Here is a 21,703-nt window from a genome sequence, read left to right on the forward strand (position 1 = left end):
TTACACATCTATAATTCTGTTGTTTAAAACAAAGTCTGTCTTCACTAATTACCAATTAACATTTCAAATAATCTGAAATCTGCCAATCAACGTAAAAGTTATGGGCCGTTAGTGACTGAGTGTATTCAAGACAACTATAACATTTTTCTGTGCTTCAGATGATGACTTTTGGCAAGGTGTTTGAGGTAACAGAGTTGATAAATGTGTAATATACCTTCAGCTGCAATGGAGACTGTACAATATGAGAGGTGAGCACATTGGGTGAGTGTCTTGTCATGTTACAGATGCACAAGGAAGATTCCAGTGATTGGTCTAGTATTAAATGTTGGTGGCCCTGCATGCGGCAGGGAGGTTGGAGATCATGATCCTTGAGGTCCCTTCCAACCTGGCCATTCTGTGATTCAGCTGCCCCTTATGATTTCGGGAGATCATAGGTAGGGGCTGTGTGTTCATCCAAAGCTACCAGCAAACTTGACTGTAATGATTCATTCAGCCTGTCATGCAGCTTAGTTCTTAGAGTAGTTGCTGTATGTTAGTTTATTAAATCACTTTAATTCTTTCAACTAAGATAAGTAAAAGCTTTAAAATACCCATAAACTTGAAGGTTAATGAGTGCTTGTCTCTTTGGATGAGACTACATTTCTGGAATGTCTGCAAAATGAGATACTCTGTAGGATAATACTGTGCACTTCTATTCAGGATGGCACAGAATGTCTGCTTCCCTAATGACAATGTCTTCATCACACCTCTAGAGATTTCTTCATATTTCTTTTCCAAGGAGACAGTAATGTCTGTGACATCCAGAATATGCAACAAGATACAAGGCCTTTCACAGTCTCCTCTTTTATAGAGCGGCTTGTGTGGATTCTGATGGTGATCCTGGGCATTCTTAATTCCTTTGTGGTTGATCCAACCTTCTCTGAATCCCCTGCAGGCACATCAGCCCTGTCTGATCAGTTCCCTTAAAAACCAACACACTCTCTTTAGATGATTGGATCATTTTACATATTTTCTAACTCTTGTGAACAGTTTATCCTTGCTGTTCAATGGCTTTCATCATTTTGTTGATGCCAGTTTTCTGCTGACATTCGTGAGGAAAATAGCCAATATACAGCAATAGTCATCCATATAATCCATGAACTGTATAGGTTTTCCTGTAAAATCTATTCAGTGGCAGGTTTTCATGTTCAAAACCTTAAATGACAGAGTTTCCCTATGGATTGGTTGACCAGTAGCAAAGAAATGCATTTGTTCTCATCCATAGTAAATCAGTAAAGCTTTGGAGAAGCTTAGGAAAACAATGAAAGAAATACTTCAACTTTTCTCACATTTTGTGGCTTTGTAATGGTTAACGTGAGTCTATTTCTGCTTTTGAGCTTTAATAAAGTGTTCTTTTAAATTTTAAGCTTGTTCATTTTTCTGTTGATAGGCACTTCAGTCCCCTCAAAGACAATCTTTATTATTATGGCTAGATCAAAATGAGTCATAGCAACTTGGTTTACATAATACTGTTGACACTATAAATATTTCTTAAATACTTGATCTGTATTCTTATTCTGCTTTGTGATACAATTCTTTTTTAAGAACTACGCTGTAAAATGGTCTAAATTCAGCTGAAAAAAAATGAAGGAAAATCAAATGTCTATTATACAAAAATATGCATCAGCTTCTATTAGATGGTCCCAAACTCCCTTAATTACTGGGGAGAGATTAGCAGAAAGTATTTCAAATAGCTCTGTAGGGTCGGTTTTTCAAAGCTTACAGGTTTTTGCTCCATTCCTTGCACACCGTAGCTCAGGTAGGAGCTCTGCTCTGGGCTCTGCCTGCTGTGAGTCCTTCAGCTACTTGGAATTTCCATGTCACTTCCACCAGTTGTTTAGGAAGTTGTCAGAAATACTTTTTCCTTCTATTTTTACATTAAAAATAATAATAATGAAACAAGCTTTAAGAAAATTGCCTTTTCTTGTTAAGATGTTCATTGCCTGCTGAAATACCTGCCAATGGGTGCGTGAAGAACCTTTTCTTCCTGGATTGAAATTACATATGTTTCTAATGCCCTTATTCTGGATGAAATACAGCATTGTCAAATAAATTTTGAAGCAGATAGACGAGTTAGGTAGGTGTTACAGTGTAGTACAGAAATTACAGATAATTACGTTGAACCTCAAGTGTTCTCATATGTTGCATCTCTTGCCACATACTGTATCATTTTTGTTGTTGTTGTTTTCCCATCCCTTTTGGTTTACCTTATAAATACAGAGAATTCTACTTATCCTTGTGAAGTCCCATCTCTTTATATGCTCCAGTGAATCTGTAACAGAGCTCCCTCTTGTTTTTGCTTCCTTATGCCATAAATTGAAGATACTTTATTTCTCCTACCCCCCAGAAGCTCAATGGACCAAAGGGAAGTTTGGTCTTTTCCAGTAGTCGCTTTTAAACAACCAGTTCACCACTTTGGCAATGACATTTCTTCTTCAGTGGGTGGAGATGTGTGGTGATGGTGGTTCAGGTTCAGAACATACTGTTCTCAGCAAATACAGTGACTGAGCAATTTTTTAAATGAGAATTGGATTAAAAATAGTCTGAAGAAAAAATGAGGGGGATAGCTTAGCTTATGACATTTTTTTAGTGCCTGCCTCTTGATTTTGATTTATCAGATGTTATATAATCAAATGGCATGTTCTTATTGTAGCAGTATTTCAGATGTGAAATACTGTTTTGCCAGAGTAATTTTTTTATTCTCCCTTACTCATTGCATTTTATTAAAAATAATAATAATAAAAAAGATTTATGACCAATCTTTCTAGGCACGGTTTAGAAATGATTTAAGCACAGTATTATAATTGCAAAACAGCATTTCATAACAAAAATGATTTTTGTATTTTAATGCTGTCTTATAATCAGCATCTCTTTTCCTTACGGACGTTTGAAGTGTTCACAGTAGGATTCATGTTAAACAGTGCTGGATTACAGAAAAGGGAGAAGAGAAGTTCTTAAGTTCCTGTGAACATTCTGTTGTAGGGCCTTGCTACTGCATGGAAGTCTGCAAAGGCTTTTGTATGCAAAATACAGTCATTTCAGTGAGGACTGATTACTATTCTTGCATCACCATCCTCCTGCTTCTCATTTATCAATCTTTTACCTCCACAGTTTTGTGCAGATCTTATTGTTAAATGTGATTTTTATTTTTTTTAATGACTTCTGCTTTCTTCTTCTGACGTTTTTGACACTTAATATGATTAAAGGGCTGTTTAAGTGGCAGTTTTGGGCAGCTGATTATTTATGAACTCTGAAGATTTTATGTGTGGAGACTAAGTCGAGCAGTTCGTAAACTCTCATGGTACTCAAATCTGTATTCTGGTTTTGTTAGTGTAAAAACAAAAATAATGCATCCTAATACTAAGCAGAAAAACCTGGGTGCCCCAGATGAGAGATGCTACAGAAGGACAAAATGTTGTTGAATGTGTTTGTTTGCCTGGTTATTTGTGCTCCAGGTGTTGGGGTTATTGAAAGGATAACTTTGTTTGCTTAACTCCTGTAGAGAGTTTCTAGTTCAAACAAGGTGAAACTGGTTTCTTCTTGAATAGTTCTTGCTTTTCAGCCTTCTTCTATGCCAAGGACAGCTACAGTGCTCTTTTCTGCTTTGTTAAACTACTTCCCCCCCCCCCCCCCTTTTTTTTTTCTTTTTTTTTTTCTTTTTTTTTTTTTTAAACTTGATGGATTTTTTTCTTCTGTGTTTAAATAAAATATAATCTTGTTCATAGCACTTGCAATGGTGAGTTGATCTGTGAGTCTTCAGGACAGGGTGGAAGCTGCTTGCCTGTCACTGGCATGTTGAGGGACATGCTGACAGGTGTTGCCAGAGTGCCTTTAGAACCCATTTATCTGTGGAACATGCAGAGATGCCCCCTCACCAAAGAGACAAGTATATTCCTCTTAAACTGGAGATACTTATCATTTTGTCCCTATCCTGCACATATTTGAAGATGAAATTAAGTTAAAATGCTTATTACTTTTTTTTTTTTTTTTTTTTAAATCTTAAATACACTGAACATTTTAACAGATAACTTTAAAAGAATGCACTGAGCCCTGACAATGGGGCAGCATATGTTTCACATGCTGTAAAATTTCTATGGAGGGAGTTTATAGCCCGCCCTGCTTCCAGCTACCACCTTCTTGTTGGGTTCATGGTGGAAGAAGAGCAATGCAGCTGGCTGTTGAGCTTTATCTCCTTTTCCAAAGGTAGTGAAATGCTTGTAGCATAGCACGTGGGAGTTGGGTGGCACAGCACAGGATTAATGCTCCTACGAGCTACTTTTCCTAAGTAAATTCATGTAGAAGTAAACTTAGGTTTGAGCTATGTTGGTAAACTGTAATGTAGATGTACTTGAACTGAACTGAAATTGGTTGCTTCAGCATGTTCTAGAATTCAGTCTTCAACAGTATCTGTTGCTGCTTTTTGTAGAGTTAGAGGTCTTGTATTTGCCAAAAGGGACATCAGGTGCAGTCTGGTTTGAAGCATTAGTGTTGTCAGTGCTTCTAAAAATGGTTAAGCCTATTTATCTTTTTTGGCAGAAGCATTTTTAGAGCTCCTGAAGCTTATAAACTCTTCCAAAAAGGAACATAGGGACGGACAGTCTTATTTTAAGCTGTTATTCCTGATTTGCCCATGTAAAACCTTCTGTTCTGATTCATGTTGCAAGATAGGCTGCACAAAGAGCGTCAGTGTAGAATGCAATGAAGAATGTTGATTATTGTTTATCTTAACTAGGTTTGTCTTCAATAGGTACTTTTTTTTTTTTTTCTGTATTCCATGCAGCTTTGGAAACAGATACCTTTCATTGAAGAATAGGTTTGTATTATCCTCATTGAACAATATTGTCACTCTGAGTAGACAAAATTGGAAGTTGTACCATAGCATTTCCTATGGTGCGTGCTGCCTGCAGAGTGCTAGGATCTGTGTTACCTTTGTTCCAAAGACTTTATTATATGAAAGCCGACCCTTCCTCACACTTGCAGAACTTTGATGAACAGGTAGGCAAGTGACGTGAGGTGATCTGAGCTTCTTACAAGCAAGCAGTAGAGTTCAGGTGCATTTCCAATTGAGAAGTTAATGCTTGGGATCATGCAGGTGTTTTAATCCACTGGTAGTTTCTTTTCAGGAGAAAACAATAGCTGAAAACAAAACAATGTCAATTCTGCTGTTAGTTTATTATGGCATTATGATACATCTAAAGTCTTATCTTAAGACTGTTATAAACTGTTAATTGACATGTAATTCTACTTAGTTTTAACATAAACACTTTTCTGTTAAGATTTGTTTTGCAGAACAAAGGGAGAAGCGTATTTGTATATATGTACACAAACAAAGGCAGTTTTAGTGATGTCTGATCTAATGCTTCATCAAGGAGAAACAGCTGTGATTTAATGAGCGCAAAGCTCACTGAAGTTTGTATCTGTGACTTTATTGTTGACATTGTAAGGAAACATCGCCTTGCACGCATGCGGCTTTGGCATGTAACCGCTGAAGGAGGTTGTGTGCCAGGATGAGGGTTGTGTAATGCCACTCAAACGAGCGGCTGCAAAACTTCAGAGCGTCCTCTTTGATTGTGCACAACTGCAATTAAAACACAGCGTTTGCAGAACATGCCTGGGCGCGAGTCCTCCGCAGCCTGGCACCAGAAATCCCATCCTTTTGGCGACGTGCAGCTCTGAGGCTGCTCTGCGTGGAGGCCGTCGGGCCCGGCTGCCTCATCCCAGCCTCTCCGCTGGCCTCAGGCTGCTTCAAAGGTGTTGCTGGATCTTGCTGGGACTGGGGAGGCAGGTCTGGGCAAATGCTCTGGTTTGATCCTATGCTCTTGGCAGTGCTTCTTAAAATGGGTAAGCCATTGAATTTTTCTTGGCAGAACCATTTCTCGGAGGTTCTGAAGGCTCCAGCACGCCAGAGGCAGGTGGGCAGGTGGGGAATCTCTGTTTCTAAACTAGCACTGTTTTGAATGCAGGTGTTTTCTGGTTCCAAAGAAAAGGTTCAACTCAGCCCTCAGCACTTGCAGGCGTTGTGTGTTTACAGAATACTAAGAAGCTTCCTGTGAATTAATTCAAGACTCTTAAAGATCGGTGTCTGCTGCTTCCAAGAATTATAGGCCTTTGTCTTCTGAGCTACCAGAGAAGTGAAGACCCAAGCTGAGGTTGGGTTTTTGTCTTCCTCTTGAAGATTAGTTGTGAAGTGTCTATAAAGTGTGTGTGATTCCATGAAGGAGACTGATTCCTCATTGTGCCCAGTGGTGGACCTTGCCCAGTTCTGGATCTTGATCCAGAAAACATTGCTTACCATCATGTGTTGATGGTACAGAGGTCAGGCTCCATCTTTGTGCAAGCAGCCATGGGCAGAGTTTCATTCTACCTTAGCCTAAAGAATCATAGAATCATTGGGGCTGGAAAAGACCCCTAAGATCATCTAGTCCAGTCATAAGAAGCAGCAAAGAAAGTAGAGTGGATGCAGCTGGATGGAAGAGCTCAAAAAGAATTATTTCTTCCTGCTCTATTTACTGGCAGTTGTTTATGAAAGTGAAATATTTTTCTAAAATGTGAGGCATGCCAGAGAGGTTACCAATGGAGCATTGAGACTGACTTGTTTAATGTGCATCACCTGGCATCAGTAGCAGGGCTGTGCTAATGACAAAATTGGAAGGCATCCTAAATATAGAAGAGAATCAGGATGTTGTACAGAAATAACTGACATGACTTTGAAAACTGGGCTAACAGAAGTGGAATCAAATTCAAAATGTAAAATTGAAGGTCGTATCTTCTAAGTGAGTAATGGCGGAGTTTTGTAAAGTGGGCATTTGCAACAAGATCCTCATTATAGATAACGAGTACTGAATGATCACAGGATGTGTATTAGCAGCCCCTGTGGTATGCATAAAAACAAGTGAACAGAATTTTCCGCTTTATCAGTGTGATGTGTTTTTTTGTTTTTTGTTTTTCTTTTTTTTTGGAATGAGATGAAGAGACTGTTAGATGAGAGGGAACCAGTATGGAGCCAAAGAAAGAGAACTGGGAGCCAAAGGCTGCAGAAGCAAAAATGGTAGAACAAATGCTGAATTTAATCAAGGCTTCCCTAAAAGAGGCTTTCTGATTTCTGGAGTGTCCCAATTCCACAGCAGCATTCTGGTGGGAGGGGTGGAAAAATGGACATGCTTCATTCATTGGAAGCTCAAGATGATGGCAGGACTTATTTTGCATAGTCATATAGTATCCCCGTGTGAAATCCTTCTCAGACCTGTGCTTTTAAGAAATGTGTTGCACCATTAGCACTTCTGTTGCTTTATTCAAACTAGTTTATTTATCTGGGAAAAGCATGGACATTCATTATGTTACATATCCGAGACAATCTGCTTTTGGAGTGCAAACCTATTGTGGTAAATGAGATACAAATATGGGGATATATAAGCTGAATGCATTAAGAGAAGGAAAACATCATGTAGTAGATATTTGACCTCAATAGAATGTACAAATAGCCTTCAAAAGGAGCTCAGTAGCTCCAAAAAGATTGTACTGGGAAGAATATGTAGGAGGAAGTGGCTGGACTACAGCTCCAGGTTAGCTGGCTAGCTTGCTTAGCTGAGAGAGCAGACAATTTCTTAAAAGCCCGTTTTAGATTTTAGTACTGTATCAACTGTTTTCTTAAATTCCTTATGCTCTCAGAATTACACCCATGAAACACCAGTTATGTTTACCAAAATATTTTCAAATTTAGCTGAAGGTTACAACACAGGGAGATAGTTCAAAGAAGGAAGCACATATCTGCCGTTGACAGTTTTGCAAAATGATGTGAATGTGCATGTACAATATTCAGAATTTTCACTGTAAGTAAAGAAAAAAATAGAAACCAAAACTCCAACCCCATCCCCATCATTGTAACAGATTTTTACTTTAAAAATAGCATTTTTTCTTGTACTTTAAATCAGGAAGTATCAAGGCTTTTTATTGTAGCTCTGTTTTTTATCAGCTCTGAAAAGCAGCACAGAAAAAAGACAACTGTATTAGATTGCCATCTTTTTATTAAATTTCCCTGGAAAACACAGATACGTGGGAATCTGGCATTTTAAAGCCCTGTAAGAGTGCAAAGAGTAATGTTAAGGAATACTTAAGTAAAAGGTCACCCGAGATTATTGTTATGTAATATTCATTGTACGATGAATGCTGTAAATTTGGCGTTTTAGGAAGTGAATAAAAGAAATACTCAAACCACTGAGCATACGGAGATTGCCAAACCCACCCTTTAGACCTCTCCGTGGTGTTACCTCCTATGTCATTCCCTTAATTCAGTGTGCACTAGTACAAGCCCTGAGCAAACAAGAAGCCATATGCAGAGGTGTGGAGGTTAAGTAACCTTAAAGCAGTGGTTATGTTAGAGATCCACCATGTTGCCCAGTGTCTAAGATGAATATCTGAAAAAATTTGCTGTATGAACAAGAGAAGGGCAGCGTTTCTCGTTGTGATGGAGACAGAGCAGAAGAGTTGCTCCTTTGGCAGAAGTTGTTTTCCTACCAAGACCTCACAGTGCCCTTTCAGAGCATGGCAGAATTGTTCAGGAACGTTCAAATTTAAATTTGTTTTCATGGTGTGACTTAAGATATCAGACAATAAGTGCTGTCCAGCACAGTGCCCTGTGTCCAAAGCAGCCGAGAACTGGCCAGCTATGCAAGATGCTGCCTATACATCCAGCAGTCAGGTACTGGGAAGGTCGTAGTGGGTCAGGGGACTGGAGCCATGTGAATGAAGAGGAGCAGTGGGCATTTTTGACTACTGTAATGGTTTTCAGATATTTAGGATAGAAACACTGTCATCTGGAGAGATAAGGTAAATATGTCCTGCTATACTATACTTGATTATAATTCTTAACATTATGCATACAGATGCATTTTAGAATAGATGAAGATATACATATATGCATGTGTGCATATAGTATCAGGGATTCATTTGCGTAATTACAGCTTGTAATTTGTCTGCGTGGCAGCTATTTTAGAAGTTAAATAATTGCTTATAGGAGGCAGTGGTAATTTATGGTAAGGAAAAATGCTCTCGCCTCATCTTGTCTTGAGGGTGGTGGGTGTAGTTCTGAAACTTGTCCTGTTTGCTTCTTCTCTAAAATATGCATTGCTGCTGCGTGTAGTCGTGCTTTGGTGGCTGAAAAGATTCATAGCAGCGTGGATATTTTCTTTGGAAATGAAATGATCACCATGCAGAAAATTTGTAAAATCTTGAAACAAACGGTCCTTTGTAAGCAGGAATAATTGGTTATGTTTTCCAAATAAAAATACTTGAAGAAAAATAACATCTTATAATAAATTTCAAGTTGCTAACAATATGCCAGAGAACAGATTTATTTTTTTACCAATCTAAGTTGCTGTAGTTAAGGAAGACAGCAGCCTACCCAGGGAGGAAGCCATTTTTAAGGTACCACGTCTGCTTATTAACTTAGCAATGTTCTCTAAACGATTAAATTGAAATGTGGAGATGGCCTTGGAGAAAATGAATGTCATGAGAAAGAACTGATGAGGTTATAACTTCAAATATGTTCCTGTTTACATGTTTAATATATTATTAAATGTCATTTGTTTTAAAACAGGAATTCAGTTCATAATGGATCTAATAGAAACAAATGCTGTTTTATATCACTTAGGCTCTATTTGATTTTTGTTTCATGACAGCATCTCAGAATTGAGCCTCCATTACTTATTAGTTAGCAAGAAGGAAGGGAAAGACCTTGTGTCCTGTGTTTAGCTGGGAAGTCCACGGGAGTTCTGTATCTTAGGCATATAAAATACCCAGGGACTCCGTACAGTTCTGAAGCGGTGCAACCGTGAAAGTACAGTTCCAGGAGACAATGGATGTCCTACCGTAAGAGCAGTCTTTGGAAGACCTGGCAAGGCTGTGAGCATGTGAGGGCTGTGTGAGAGCACGACATATTTGGTGATGCAGAGGAGTAGGGTCGATTTGGGGATGGTGCTGGCAGACATCCGTCTGTCGGGTGTGCCACTGGGCTTTGAGTGCTTCCCTAAATTCCTTGTCAGCACAGAGGTGTTGGGAATCTTTCTGTATTCCCATAACAATGACAGCTGATGTCGGATCAGTTAAGGAATTAATTTGGCTTTAATATTCGCCTGCATAGGGGAGAGTTTTGTTAACTTCTGACACAGAGCAATGTATTTGAAGGAATAAATTGCAAAGCAAGAAGAAGTCTCAAAAGTAATCATAGTGGATATGGTAGTGAATTTTCCAACCATCACTTCAGTGACTTTTTTTTTGTTACCTTTGGTTATGCTTTATAAAACATGTTTATGGACGATGTCAGCAATGTTCTTCCTCAGTTGCAAGGACTATTTTTGCAGTTTATCGCAAAACACCAGATTTGCTCAGCACGTAATTTAATCTTATGCTTGGAAGCATCCACATTACTTGGTTATCGCAAAATTATCCTTTAATAAAAATGTATGCTTCGTGATCTATATTTTATTAATTCGCTGAGTCACTTTATCGATGGATGCAGATGCCAGGGCTGGGAGAGGTGTCACAGTCACTGCGGCCTGGCAGCGGCTCAGGGCTCTGCTGGCTGCTCGGCTCATGGGGCTCCATCCACATCCATGTGTGCTGAGCTGCTGGGGAGCTGCTTCCTGCTGTAAGTCAGCATCGGGACTTGGTCGGTATCAGCTCCACCACCTCATGGCGTGTGGTAGCCTGTATTAGCACACTGAGCTAATTAATAATGGGACTTGTTAGGGCAGGAGTTTTCAGCGAATGTGATTTAGTAATTTTCATAGAATCACAGCGTGTTTGGGTTTGGAAGGGATCTTAAAGCCCAAGCCCATCCATTTCAACCCCCTGCCATGGGCTGGATGCCCCCCACCAGCTCAGGCTGCCCAGGGCCCCATCCAGCCTTCGGCACCTCCAGGGATGGGGCATCCACAGCTCCGTGCCCTTCTTGTGCTGAGGGCTCCAGGCCTGGATGCAGCACGGCAGGTGGAGCCAGATGAGGACAGAGCGGTTTTAGTAAAGCGGATACTTGTTTCCAAAGTTGTTGAACTCAAGTTAATAATAAGAAAACATTTTTTTTTTTTTCCTGTTGATTTCCCAGTAGCAATGGAGCACAAAGCTCAGTGTGCTGGAGCGAAGCTATAGCCTGCACAGCTCTGGGTTTGGAGCTGGTGTTCCTAAGGTGGGTTGGATGGTAGCAACTCAGTTTTTACATCTCTTTGTTGGAAAGAAGTGGGGGTAAGTGAGCACTTTTGAGCCTCAGGCTGTAGCTGGGGGGACGTGGTGGTGTTTCCATCCCCTTCTCTGTTGGGATTCCTGAAGATGAGCTGGGCAGTGGCACGGTAAAACAGTCTCCAGATTGTGCTTCAATATGATAATAATAATAATAAAGGAAAAGGGGAAAAACGGGGAAAAAAGAAAAAAAATGAAAAAGGTAAAAACTGGGGAAAAGGAAAGAACAAGAAAGGGAGAAAGGGGAGGCGGAGAGGAATAAAGGGAAAAAAGGGTAAAAGCCGATACAAGTGGTAGAAAAGGGGGAAGGAATCAAAGGAGGAGAGATGAAAAAGTGGAAAAAAGGGAATTAAAAAAGAAGTGGGGGAAGGAGGTTCCCGTTTCCCCCCCTCCACCCCCCGGCGTTGCCGCGCCCCTCCCCCGCTGCTGGCGGCCGCCTAATGAGCTGCGCCCGGGTTGGCGGGCGGCCAGCGGCGGGCGGTCGCCATTGGCTGCGGGCGTGGCGCCGCGCGCTCCGATTGGCCACCGCCGCCTGCTCCGTATTTTCAGCGGCGGAGGCAGATCGCGGCGGGGCCGGCGGCGCGGATGCAAGGTGGGTGCGCGGGGGCTCCGGCAGCGCCCGGCCCGGCGGGGTGCCTCGTTTCGTTTCGTTGATATTTTGATCATTTTTATTCCCTCCCCCTCCCCCCCCCCCCCCTCACACACACACACACATACACATTTTTTTCCATTTATCCACCCACCTCCGGGGCGCGCAGGGCGGGGTGGCCGCGCAACCGGACGCGCAGAGCGGCGGCGTGGGAACGCAGTGCTGCGTTCTCATCCAGCGCGCTCGTCTTCCCGTTCCTCGCGTTCTTATTTGGTTTCCGAAGGGGCTCCTATGGAGCGCTCACTGACCGCCCCGTCCGAACCCCCCCCCCCGTCCGAACCCCCCCGCCCACCCGCGGTGACACTTGGCGGCCGTCGGAAGTGGGCTGTGACCGAGCGCTGCGCGTCCGCCTTCCGTTCAAAATAGCAAATAGGAAGTTCCGTGCGCTCCGCTTTTCTCTCGCCAGCCTCTCCTCTGATGCGCATCTCAGGCACAGATTTGGCTGTGCGTTATTTCCCGGCATCCGCTCTCCCCTTTTTTTATTCGCGGTGCGTCTTATAGTGGCCCATCCTTGACGTTTCTTATTAAAATCGCACCCATCTTTCTGAGTTCTGCGTTTCGTGGAGGGGAGAAACAAGTTATGTCTGATGGAGATATGTTCTGTGTTGGTTCGTTCTGCAACTTTCCTTCTCACCGTGAGCTCAGCAGCCACGTTTGCTTTCAGTTCCAGCTCGCTGTTAGTGAGAAATGTTAGCAGTTCCTCCAGGAGCAGTGCTGGAATGGTGCCTTCGTGTAATCAATTGGGTGATAGAAGCAAAGAATGGGAAATTTAGATAAAAATGCCTGGTTGGAAATCAGTGCCTAATAATTATTATTTTTAATAAAATTGTCACTGAAACATTTCAGCACTCCAGTTTAGCAGTTTGGGTTTGGATGAGTGGTGCTGTCGCTTTTGATGCCATCAACCCCTTTGCCATTCACTTAGAGACAGGGGGATGCTCGCAGAGCTGAGTCTGTTGCTAGGCCTAAAAAACCCCCGTTTTTCTCTCCTGGAGCTGCAGGGCAGTGGGGGCTGCACCTGTTGCAAGGCAAGGGTTTGTCCCAGTAACAGACAGAGTGCAGTGCTGTACAGAGCTCCCTGTGTCCCTGTGCTGCGGGAGATGGGTGTGTGGGTGGCTGAGACTGCTGTGCTTTGTGCTCTGTGGCTGTGGGCATGTGGATAGGAGAGATGCAGATATGTGAACTGTGAAATATGTACATGTATAATTACGTATATAAGCAGTACGTGCGTTCAGCATTAATCTAGTTGCAGCTCAGTAAGGACTTTACGAAAAGAAAATAACCCTGCATACATTTTATCCTGTTTTGATTTCATGTTACTGTGGCTTTTATAATATATATAAAATGTTTTCATATTTTACGTGCGTATATATCATATATACAAGTATATGTAATACATATATATAATATACATATATATTTATCTATCTACAAAAACAAGGTATGTATGTCATACTCTATGTAAACTTTTTCATCCCAAGAAAACAGCAAAAGTAACTCTATGTCTGTTTGATATCTACTTCTAGACATACTGGAGTGGAAATACAAACAATGATGGGACCAAAGGGGGAATGATTTTAAACTGAAAGAGGAGATATTTAGGTTAGATGTTAGGAGGACATTCTTTACCCAGAGAGCAGTGAGACCCTGGCCAGAGAGCCGTGGGTGCCCCATCCCTGGAGGTGCTCAAGGCCAGGTTGGATGAGCCCTGGGCAGCCTGAGCTGGTGGGGGGCACCCAGCCCATGGCAGGAGGTTGGAACTGGAAGGGCTTTAAGATCCCTTCCAAGGCATACCATTCTGTGATTCTACGAAAGTCTTTGAATTCCTTATCTATTGCCTACCTATGTATCTGAATATTTGCAGATTAAAGTTTCAAGAGGTGTTTGGGGTTTTTTTTGTGTTTTTTTTTTTTTCCCATTAGTGAATTAATTGGATGGAGAGAGCGAATGTGTTCTTGGTAAAGCTCGAGGGGTTATGGAGTTCTTTGAGGGAGCGATGCCTGCGAGATAGCGATGCGATTGGCAGCAGCAGTTTTCACTGATAGCTGTAATGCTTGCTTCAGAAGTATAATTTTTGTCTGTAAATACATGCAGTGTTAGGTTGGAAAACTTCTGATGACAATTACACGTCATGTTTGTTTTCAAATGACTGTTTCAATTACGCAGAGAAAAAATAATCTACTGTTTGTAAAGATGTGTGATTCCTGAGCTGTAACGTTACCACCAGTGCCACCCATACAAAGTACAATATATAAAATTTCCAGGTGGCAGAGTTCCTCAAAGGGGAAAAATAATGTAAGTGGTACAGGACTTTTATAGCCCTCTTGTTGCAGTAACTGTGTGTATGAAGCGTGGATTTCCATCACCGCAGCCTTCTGGGTCCTGGAGCCTGTGTTGTGCAGGCAGATGGGAACGTGTGGGGCACTAGGAGCTGGGCACACAACAACCATTTGGCTCAGGCTGGTTAATTCACGGGCTGGATGAGGTGTTGGGAGCATTGAGAAATGTGTGCAGGAGGTTAAGATGGTTTCTGGTAGAAAGCCTTCTTTCTGTTTTGTTTTCGAACGGCTGCTTTCTCCTAGCAGCTCCCTGGCCCATCTCTGGCCTACCCCGTTCCCACTCCACCGTCTCTTCGGGTATCCTCTCGAGGCAGCAGAGCCCGTGGTTGGGTTCTGCTCATTTGTGTCATACTGTTATGGAATATCCCAGTTGGAAGGGACCTACAAGGATCATTGAGTCCAACTCCTGGCTCCACACAGAGCCACCCAAACCATATGGCGGAGGGCAGAATTTAAACATTCTTTGAACTCTGGCAGCTCTCGGCCATGCCCACTGCCCCGGGCAGCCTGTTCCACGTCCACGTCCCTCTGGTGCAGTCCCTGTTCCAAACTCCCACATGGCCCTCCCCTGGCACAGCTCCATGCCTTTCAAACAGCTGGGTCCAGTTCCCAAAGCAGAAGACGACGCTTGCAGCAGGACGGATGCTGGCAGCTTTAGGGCTCATCATCAGAACTGCAGGTTTCTCCATGCTGGCTATCCACCTCATGCCTCCTCCATAGGTCTGATAGTGTTCGTCCCTTTAGCAATCACTAGGCTTTCAGTCAGTATTTTATAAGGTGACCTGGACCAAACTTGTCCTGTACTATTTTTGGTTTTGCTCTAGCACTCTGCATTCTGCCCCTCATCCCACGCTGTGAGGCTGAGGAATGGTCATTAGTGGGACGTGACTTAACTAAGCATCATCTTCAGCATCTGCACTTCACTCAGTAATGTCAAGGCATCCTTCACCATTGGTTTTTGAGAGCTCCCCCTCTCAGAGTCCATCGTACTGTGTTGTTACAGGATGCTGTTGTGTTGGATTGAATGCAGCACAAAGTAGACACACTTTCTTCCTCCCCCAAACTGGGCAACAAATGGATCTGCTCTCTGAAAAATAGGATCTTGCATCACGGTTCAGCCTGGGGCATCAGTAGTGTTTAATTGGAATGAAGAACGGGCACGGTGGGGAGAGACCATTAAAAGACTTAAAACTTACTCTGTACTTCTCCTTCTGCTTCTTGCACACCTCCCGTCTTGACTCAGAAGCTTTTTAGATCTGGCTCGGTCCCTTAGGGCAGAAGCTGTGCAACGTGTAAATCCTCAGTCTGGCTGCACATCTGGCTGTGCAGTGTTCAGTGCTCGGGAATCATTCTGGGACACTCATGACAAGCACAGTTAGCAGAACACGCAGCAGATTTCAATGCACATTATTAAGGAATGAGTGCTCAAACCAGAGATCAGGAGTTGTACACCTTGGAAATCGGTGCATGATGATTCAGTTAGACGTGGAGTAGAGTATAGGCAGAAAGAGGAGAGATGCAGCATAAAGGCAGCTGTACTGATGGATGCTTGAGATGTACATGTATTTTTAAAACCTTTTTCCTTGAGTACATACTAAATTGAACTTGTTATTCATGGCAGAGTAATTGAAGCCATTCCCAAAGTGAGCCACGTTCCTGTGAAGGACAGCAGTTGGTTTTCTGTGTGTAGCAAAATTCTGTTTGCTTCAGAATTTTATTAGGCAAAGTCAGATTAATGTGAAGTTGGCATCTTGATAAAAGCACCCGGCAAAACCTCCTTGTTTCTGCACCGGCACTTCTTCCAGTGTTCTGCTGCCTCCTGGCAATCAGCCTTCATTGCTAATGACTCTCTCCCTGCTGGTGCAAATTGTTCTCATTGCTGAGCCACAGTGAAGAGTTCCATGCAACAGGTGGTAATTGGTACAGGGGAGAGCAGTCCTGCTATCCTGGAGCTCCCTTGGTCTGGTGGAAGAAGAATCAAGCCTTGGGTTGGTCTTCTAGAAAATGGGAAGGATCACCATAATAAAAGGTGCTTTAAGACTTATTAAATATTTCTGAAGCACTTAGAAATCACGTTTAAAAAAATAATTGCCTAGTAAATTGTCTGCTTAATAAAATGTAAAAATAAAACATCTAGAGCATATTAAGCTTCATAATCACTTAAGTAGATGTATGTAGTTTATTTACCTACTCAGCAAGAGCTAACAACCATTGAAAGCAAACAGTTCTTTTAGAGAACTCTATTTGCAAAATGGAATTATTTAAATCATTGTTTCCAGTTCACCGATTTAAATTACTTTTACATTTATGTTTATGGTTCGATTTAAGTCATACTTCGTACTGTTAATGTGCAAAACTTACCGTTAATGTTGAAGCTATGAACAAAAGTTATTCCTGGCTGGACTCACAGAATGGAGTGTCAGTATTTTCCTATGGAATGCCAAAAATATGAGAAACAGAACCTTCTTGTGGTGTATGATATTAGATGTGTGGTTTCATGATGTTTGATATGTAGGGGATAAAAACCCAACCAAGCTGCAGGTAGCTGGCATGCTGGTGGTCTCCATGCAGGCAGGAAGGTAGAGGTATTGCTGGCATGTGGCTGCGTGGTCACCTCTCTCTTTTGAACCAGAGAAGTACTGATCAACATTTCTGTGAATAAATAGCAGTGATGTCTGCATCAGACACAAGGTGGCTGATAATCCTTGCTGTTTCTTTGAGGGTAATGCCAAGAATAAAACTGGAGAGTTCTGACCCGTTCTGTACCAGCAGCAGAGATACTGCAGGGTCGTAAGGACTCCCTGACGCTGTTCATTTGTTTGTTGTTCAGCCTAACAATTAGTAAACAAAATCTTCGTAGGTTGTCTTGATGCTTGACAAAGTGGTATTTGTTTTTCTCTTTGTTTAGGCAAAAGAAATAACAAACTGATATCTGTGTGCAGAGACAGAGCTGAAATCACAGAATCCCCTGTGCAGGGGAGGGTAGCATGGCTGTGGAGCAGTTTCCTTCCTGCTCCCTGTCTTTGGGATGGTAGAGGGGAGGCTGAACTTCTCCCTCTGCTTTTACGAGTGCTCCATGATTTTGCCAAAATTAAACTCCTGTGAAATTAGAAGCAGGGAGGAATGGTTCAAGGGTTGTGACCCATCAGCCCCATGCTTGCCTTTGAGAAAGGTTGTACGTATGAACTGAATTTGGTCCCATAAAGAAATGAAGATTCCGGCTTTAAACAAGGTAATTTGCAGTTGTACCTTTACGGTGTAAAAACCAGCTTACATCCATAGGTACTATAATTAGCTATCTAAAAAAAAAATGAATTGCCATTAAATTATTCATTTTTAATAAAAGAAAAAAACTGTTTAGTCCGCCATAATGTGATGTTTGTGTAACTAAGGTAGATTTTTAGTGCCATGTTAGTATTTTGAAATACTGCGGTGTTTCTGGGCTGCTGAATTATTATTGAATGATCCAGTTTGGTACCTTCCGATTTTCATTCTTACTCATAACATCTTTAAATAGAACAACCACCGAGTTGCTGCTGCGATGCATTAGTACTGCACTTTGGAAACCAAGATCAAAAACAGCGATTCCTGTCCTCTCCGAAAAAAAAATCCATAATGCATTATTTGCTGAATTGTTCAAATAATACTGTTTGACGCATCTGCAGTGTACCCTCTTCAGTGACCAGAATGTCAGTGGAGGCTTTGTTTAAATGTTTTCCCCCCACACTACCGCCCCCACGTACACCTGTTCATCTTTTTGGGCCAGACATTGGTTTATTTGGTCAGGCTTTGGAGCTTGTTTTTAACTTCCTTTTGTTAACTCCTTGTTGTCGGCAACAGTGGACATTGTTTTCTGCAGACGACGTGCCCCAGAAGTCTCATTTCTAACAGCAAAGAGTTAATTTGACTAGAAGCTGGATTAACTGTTGCAGTAGCTCCTGATAAACATCTGCTGCAGTTCTCCCAGATGAGAGCATTGCTTTCAAAAGTGTTTACTGCACATTTTGAACCCGTGCACCTCATTGTGTGTTTTTGGGGTTTTTTTGCTCACTGAGATCTTTTGAAAGGATGTAAACAAGCAGCCTGTCCTAGAAATTGTGTTTATCTTATGATAAAGAGAAATAAATGTGATTATTGAATTACTGATGGTGCATTGGAGCCCCCAAGCCCCACTGGCTGGAGGGCAGCAAGCTGTGTGTATGCAGCCATGTGTGTCGGCCCCTGTTGTTTTCTTTCAGGAAACTTCCTGCTATTTCCTTGGAATCTTAAAAATATTTAAGTAAATTTTAGACAGAACGGATATCATAATGGCAGTTTCCCCAACAGCTGGTGTTTGAAGCAGGGGTTTCCAGTGGCCAAAGCTGAGGATCTGGTAATCAAGCTTTAATATTGTTTTCTAAAACATCAACGACCTTCTCCTCCAGCCTTCAACCACAGAACCTGAGTGTTTTGCTGTGTTTTTGGGAAAATGACTTTGGAAAAGAGCATGGCATACCTTGAAGGGGGTGTTGCCTTATGGTGGTTTTAGTACTGTCAGAATCAGCTTCCTAATCCATAATGCTGAGGTAGCAGTTGTGGCACTTACTGGCCTTGTCTTTCTCTCAGGGACCGTGGTATTGATAGGGGGGTAAAAGAGGTGGAAAAAACCGTGAAAAGTAATGGATGATGTGTAAAGTGGAGTGAAGTGAGAGCAAATAAACACGTGGAGCTGAGCTTATGGTGTTGATGGGCTTCTATTATGGAATAAGGGAATGGCGATGATCAAAGAAACCCATAGAAGCTGTGCAGTATTCTTGATCTGTAAACACGAGTCCATGCAAACCAGTGAATAGGAAGTGTTGTATGTGTAGGAAAGGTATTCTGCAGACCTTTGTTGAAGGCTTGTAAGATTGTGGTGCTTCTCCCAAACGTGGTCCACTCATGTTTTTTCTGCATTTGTGATGAGTTTTGGTGTATGGCAAACCAGCCCCAAATTCCCGCAGGCATTACTGTTAAGGCCATCTACACAGTGACTTGAAAAAAACTTGGAGAAATGTAAATAGTAACACATTATTTTGTCTTCGTGTAGATTAAAAGATAGGTTTAGGATGGACTTGAGTTGGTTTTTAATACTGTGAAGCAGCAAGCATGATGATCGGTACATTACAGGACATTTTTAGCTTTAGTGAGGTATAAGAGAAGCTGTTACTAACTGTAAAGTGAATTCAGGAGCAGTACTGATGAGGGGGTGTGACAGTGGTTGCTCACTGAAATAAGTCACGTTGCAAACTAGTGTCAAAGTTGACAGATTTGGTTTTTACTTCGTGTACTGGGATGAAGAGAGGATGATGCATTAGAGTACAAAAGGGGAAAAAGCATCCTGAATTTGAATACCGTGGACATAATCCTATGCACAAGGGCTTTGGTGCAACCAGAGAGGAGTGGGTGCTCTGTAGGAAGAAGAGCTTAAAGGTTAACTCTGTATTTCTGTAGCTTATAGAATGAATAGCTTCATCGGTGGGCATATACCCAGCAAAGGAATTGTTTCTTTTATCTGAGAAGTGACACAGACCCCTTAAGAAGAAAAATCCTCCAGCTTCTGTCTGGAGGATGCATTCTGAAAGCACCCAGAGGAAAATTTTTCAGATGGTTTTGTCTTTTCTCATCTCAGCACTAGCCTGCAAGCTTTCGGAATTTATTTTTGAACATCCAGATGCTTTCACTGGGATGGATGAGCAGTTGGATGTATTGCATCTCTATGTATAGACCATATACCTGCCTTAAATTTAACATGCTAGAGAATTTGCCATTGAATTTTATCCTGAGATTAATGAATTTTGCTATTCCGTTATCATCATTGATTAGCTTTTAAAAAAAGATTCCTCAGAATCAAAGAGGAAACTGATGGCCAATTTGTGCACTGGTTTACATTAACTTTTTACACAGAGACTTTATTACCCTGTATAATTTTGTTGAGGTTTCTCTAGTAAGCAGAAGTGGTACGCTTTGTTTCTTTAATGTCTCTCATACTTATGCAGGGCTGTTAATGGATCTGTTAGTATTGTTGAAGTATTAACACAAGAATTGTAATTGCTCTGTTGTAATTGTATTGAGTCTGAAAAAGCATCCCCATGGAATATTAATGAGGCTTTTTATGCGTATGAATTATTGTTTGCAGGAAGGAAAATTAAACTACTAAAAGAAATATAATATATATACCTCTAAATAGTACCGGTTTGGGGGAACATGAGGGTAAAAATCCATAGTCCTTCGATCTGGTTGTTGGCTCCATCACTCCTCCCATCCCAGCCCAGTTGTATTTCTGGAGGTTCTGCAGGAGCTGCCCTGCACCGTATGTGCCCCGGTACCCAGGGTGGCAGTGAATTGTTTTGTGGGTTTATCTCAGCCTTAAATAACTTTAACCTTATTTTGTCTTAACAAGGGAAAATGCAGAGCGGGTGTTTTTTGCACTGTGGAAGTGAACTGGAAGCACTTGTCATTGCTATGCAAAATGCAGATGGGGCATTCTGCTGAGTTAGCAGTGCGTACTTATGGTGTTCCGAGGGCTCAACTGTTTAAAATCCTGACAGTGGTTCATTTCTGTCTTTAAAGATCTGCTTTTTCTCCTGCGGTGCCAAACATTGCAATCGCTAGAAGGTAGGATGCACAAGATTGCGGTTGCTGGAAGGCAGGGATTGCAGAACTGCTGGAAACTGCCTTAAATCAGCGACCTTCAGTTCACCTCTGCAGCTGCTGCTGGGAACTGTAGTGCTTTTTCCACGTCTAAGTTAGTAACTGCGTCGTTCTTTCTTTCATGAAATCTTATTCAGCTTTTTTTATGCCGAGTGGCTGACTTGCAAGCAAAAGCCAATTACAGGAATAATTTAAAAAATTGCTCTCTTGTAGGCACAAACACAGGGTGTCAGTAGGCAATAAAACTACCAGGGTGCTTCCTGGGACTTACTTGAGCATTAAAGCAGCCGAAACTTTGCAGTTTGTGGAGTGGAATGCAATTTTCCGACTGTTTCTGTTAGCAGTTATTTCCGAGAAGGAGAGCAATGCTGCAATCCTCATCTCTTTGCTGAGCACTGAGCTGAGGGGCAGACCTGCAACAAGCTCAGGGCTCACCCTGTGTTTGGTGAGGTGTCCGAGGAGCAAATTCACAATTCCTTCTGCAGTCCCTTCTTCTCCTCCTCCTGACATCACTTTCTTTCTTGTCCATTTAAAGCTGAAACTTGAAAACCTGCAGTTTTAAACTTTATATTATTCTTCTACCCTGAAGCTGTTTTTAGTGCCTTTATTGCAAGGAGACAGATGGTGATATTTGGTTTCCTGTCAGTTTTAATGAATATAGATAGGAGTGATAAGAACATTTGCTTCGTTTAGCAAACTTCCTTTTCTGGCTTTTAATTAATGAAGTGCTCACTGGTGTGCTGCTGCTTTTGGGTGTGTACAGTTACATCGT

General features: G+C 41.9%; 1 protein-coding gene across 3 annotated transcripts in view; it reads left to right on the forward strand.

Moving 5' to 3' along the window:
• The window catches only part of CTBP1 (C-terminal binding protein 1), a 164,905-nt gene that overhangs the window by 20,473 nt on the left and 122,729 nt on the right, over positions 1-21,703 (forward strand). Inside the window, exon 1 of one of the 3 annotated variants that reach the window (XM_085223651.1) lies at positions 11,779-11,863. The exons of the other annotated variants lie outside the window; for them this stretch is intronic. Coding sequence (XP_085079777.1) covers positions 11,857-11,863 — 7 coding nt within the window. The 5' untranslated portion in view covers positions 11,779-11,856. Of the gene's footprint in view, positions 1-11,778; positions 11,864-21,703 lie in introns of those variants that run through there. 3 annotated transcript variants of the gene reach the window in all.

This window comes from Meleagris gallopavo, chromosome 4 (genome assembly GCF_905368555.1).
Source record: "Meleagris gallopavo chromosome 4, MGAL_WU_HG_1.1, whole genome shotgun sequence".
Classification (NCBI taxonomy): domain Eukaryota; kingdom Metazoa; phylum Chordata; class Aves; order Galliformes; family Phasianidae; genus Meleagris; species Meleagris gallopavo.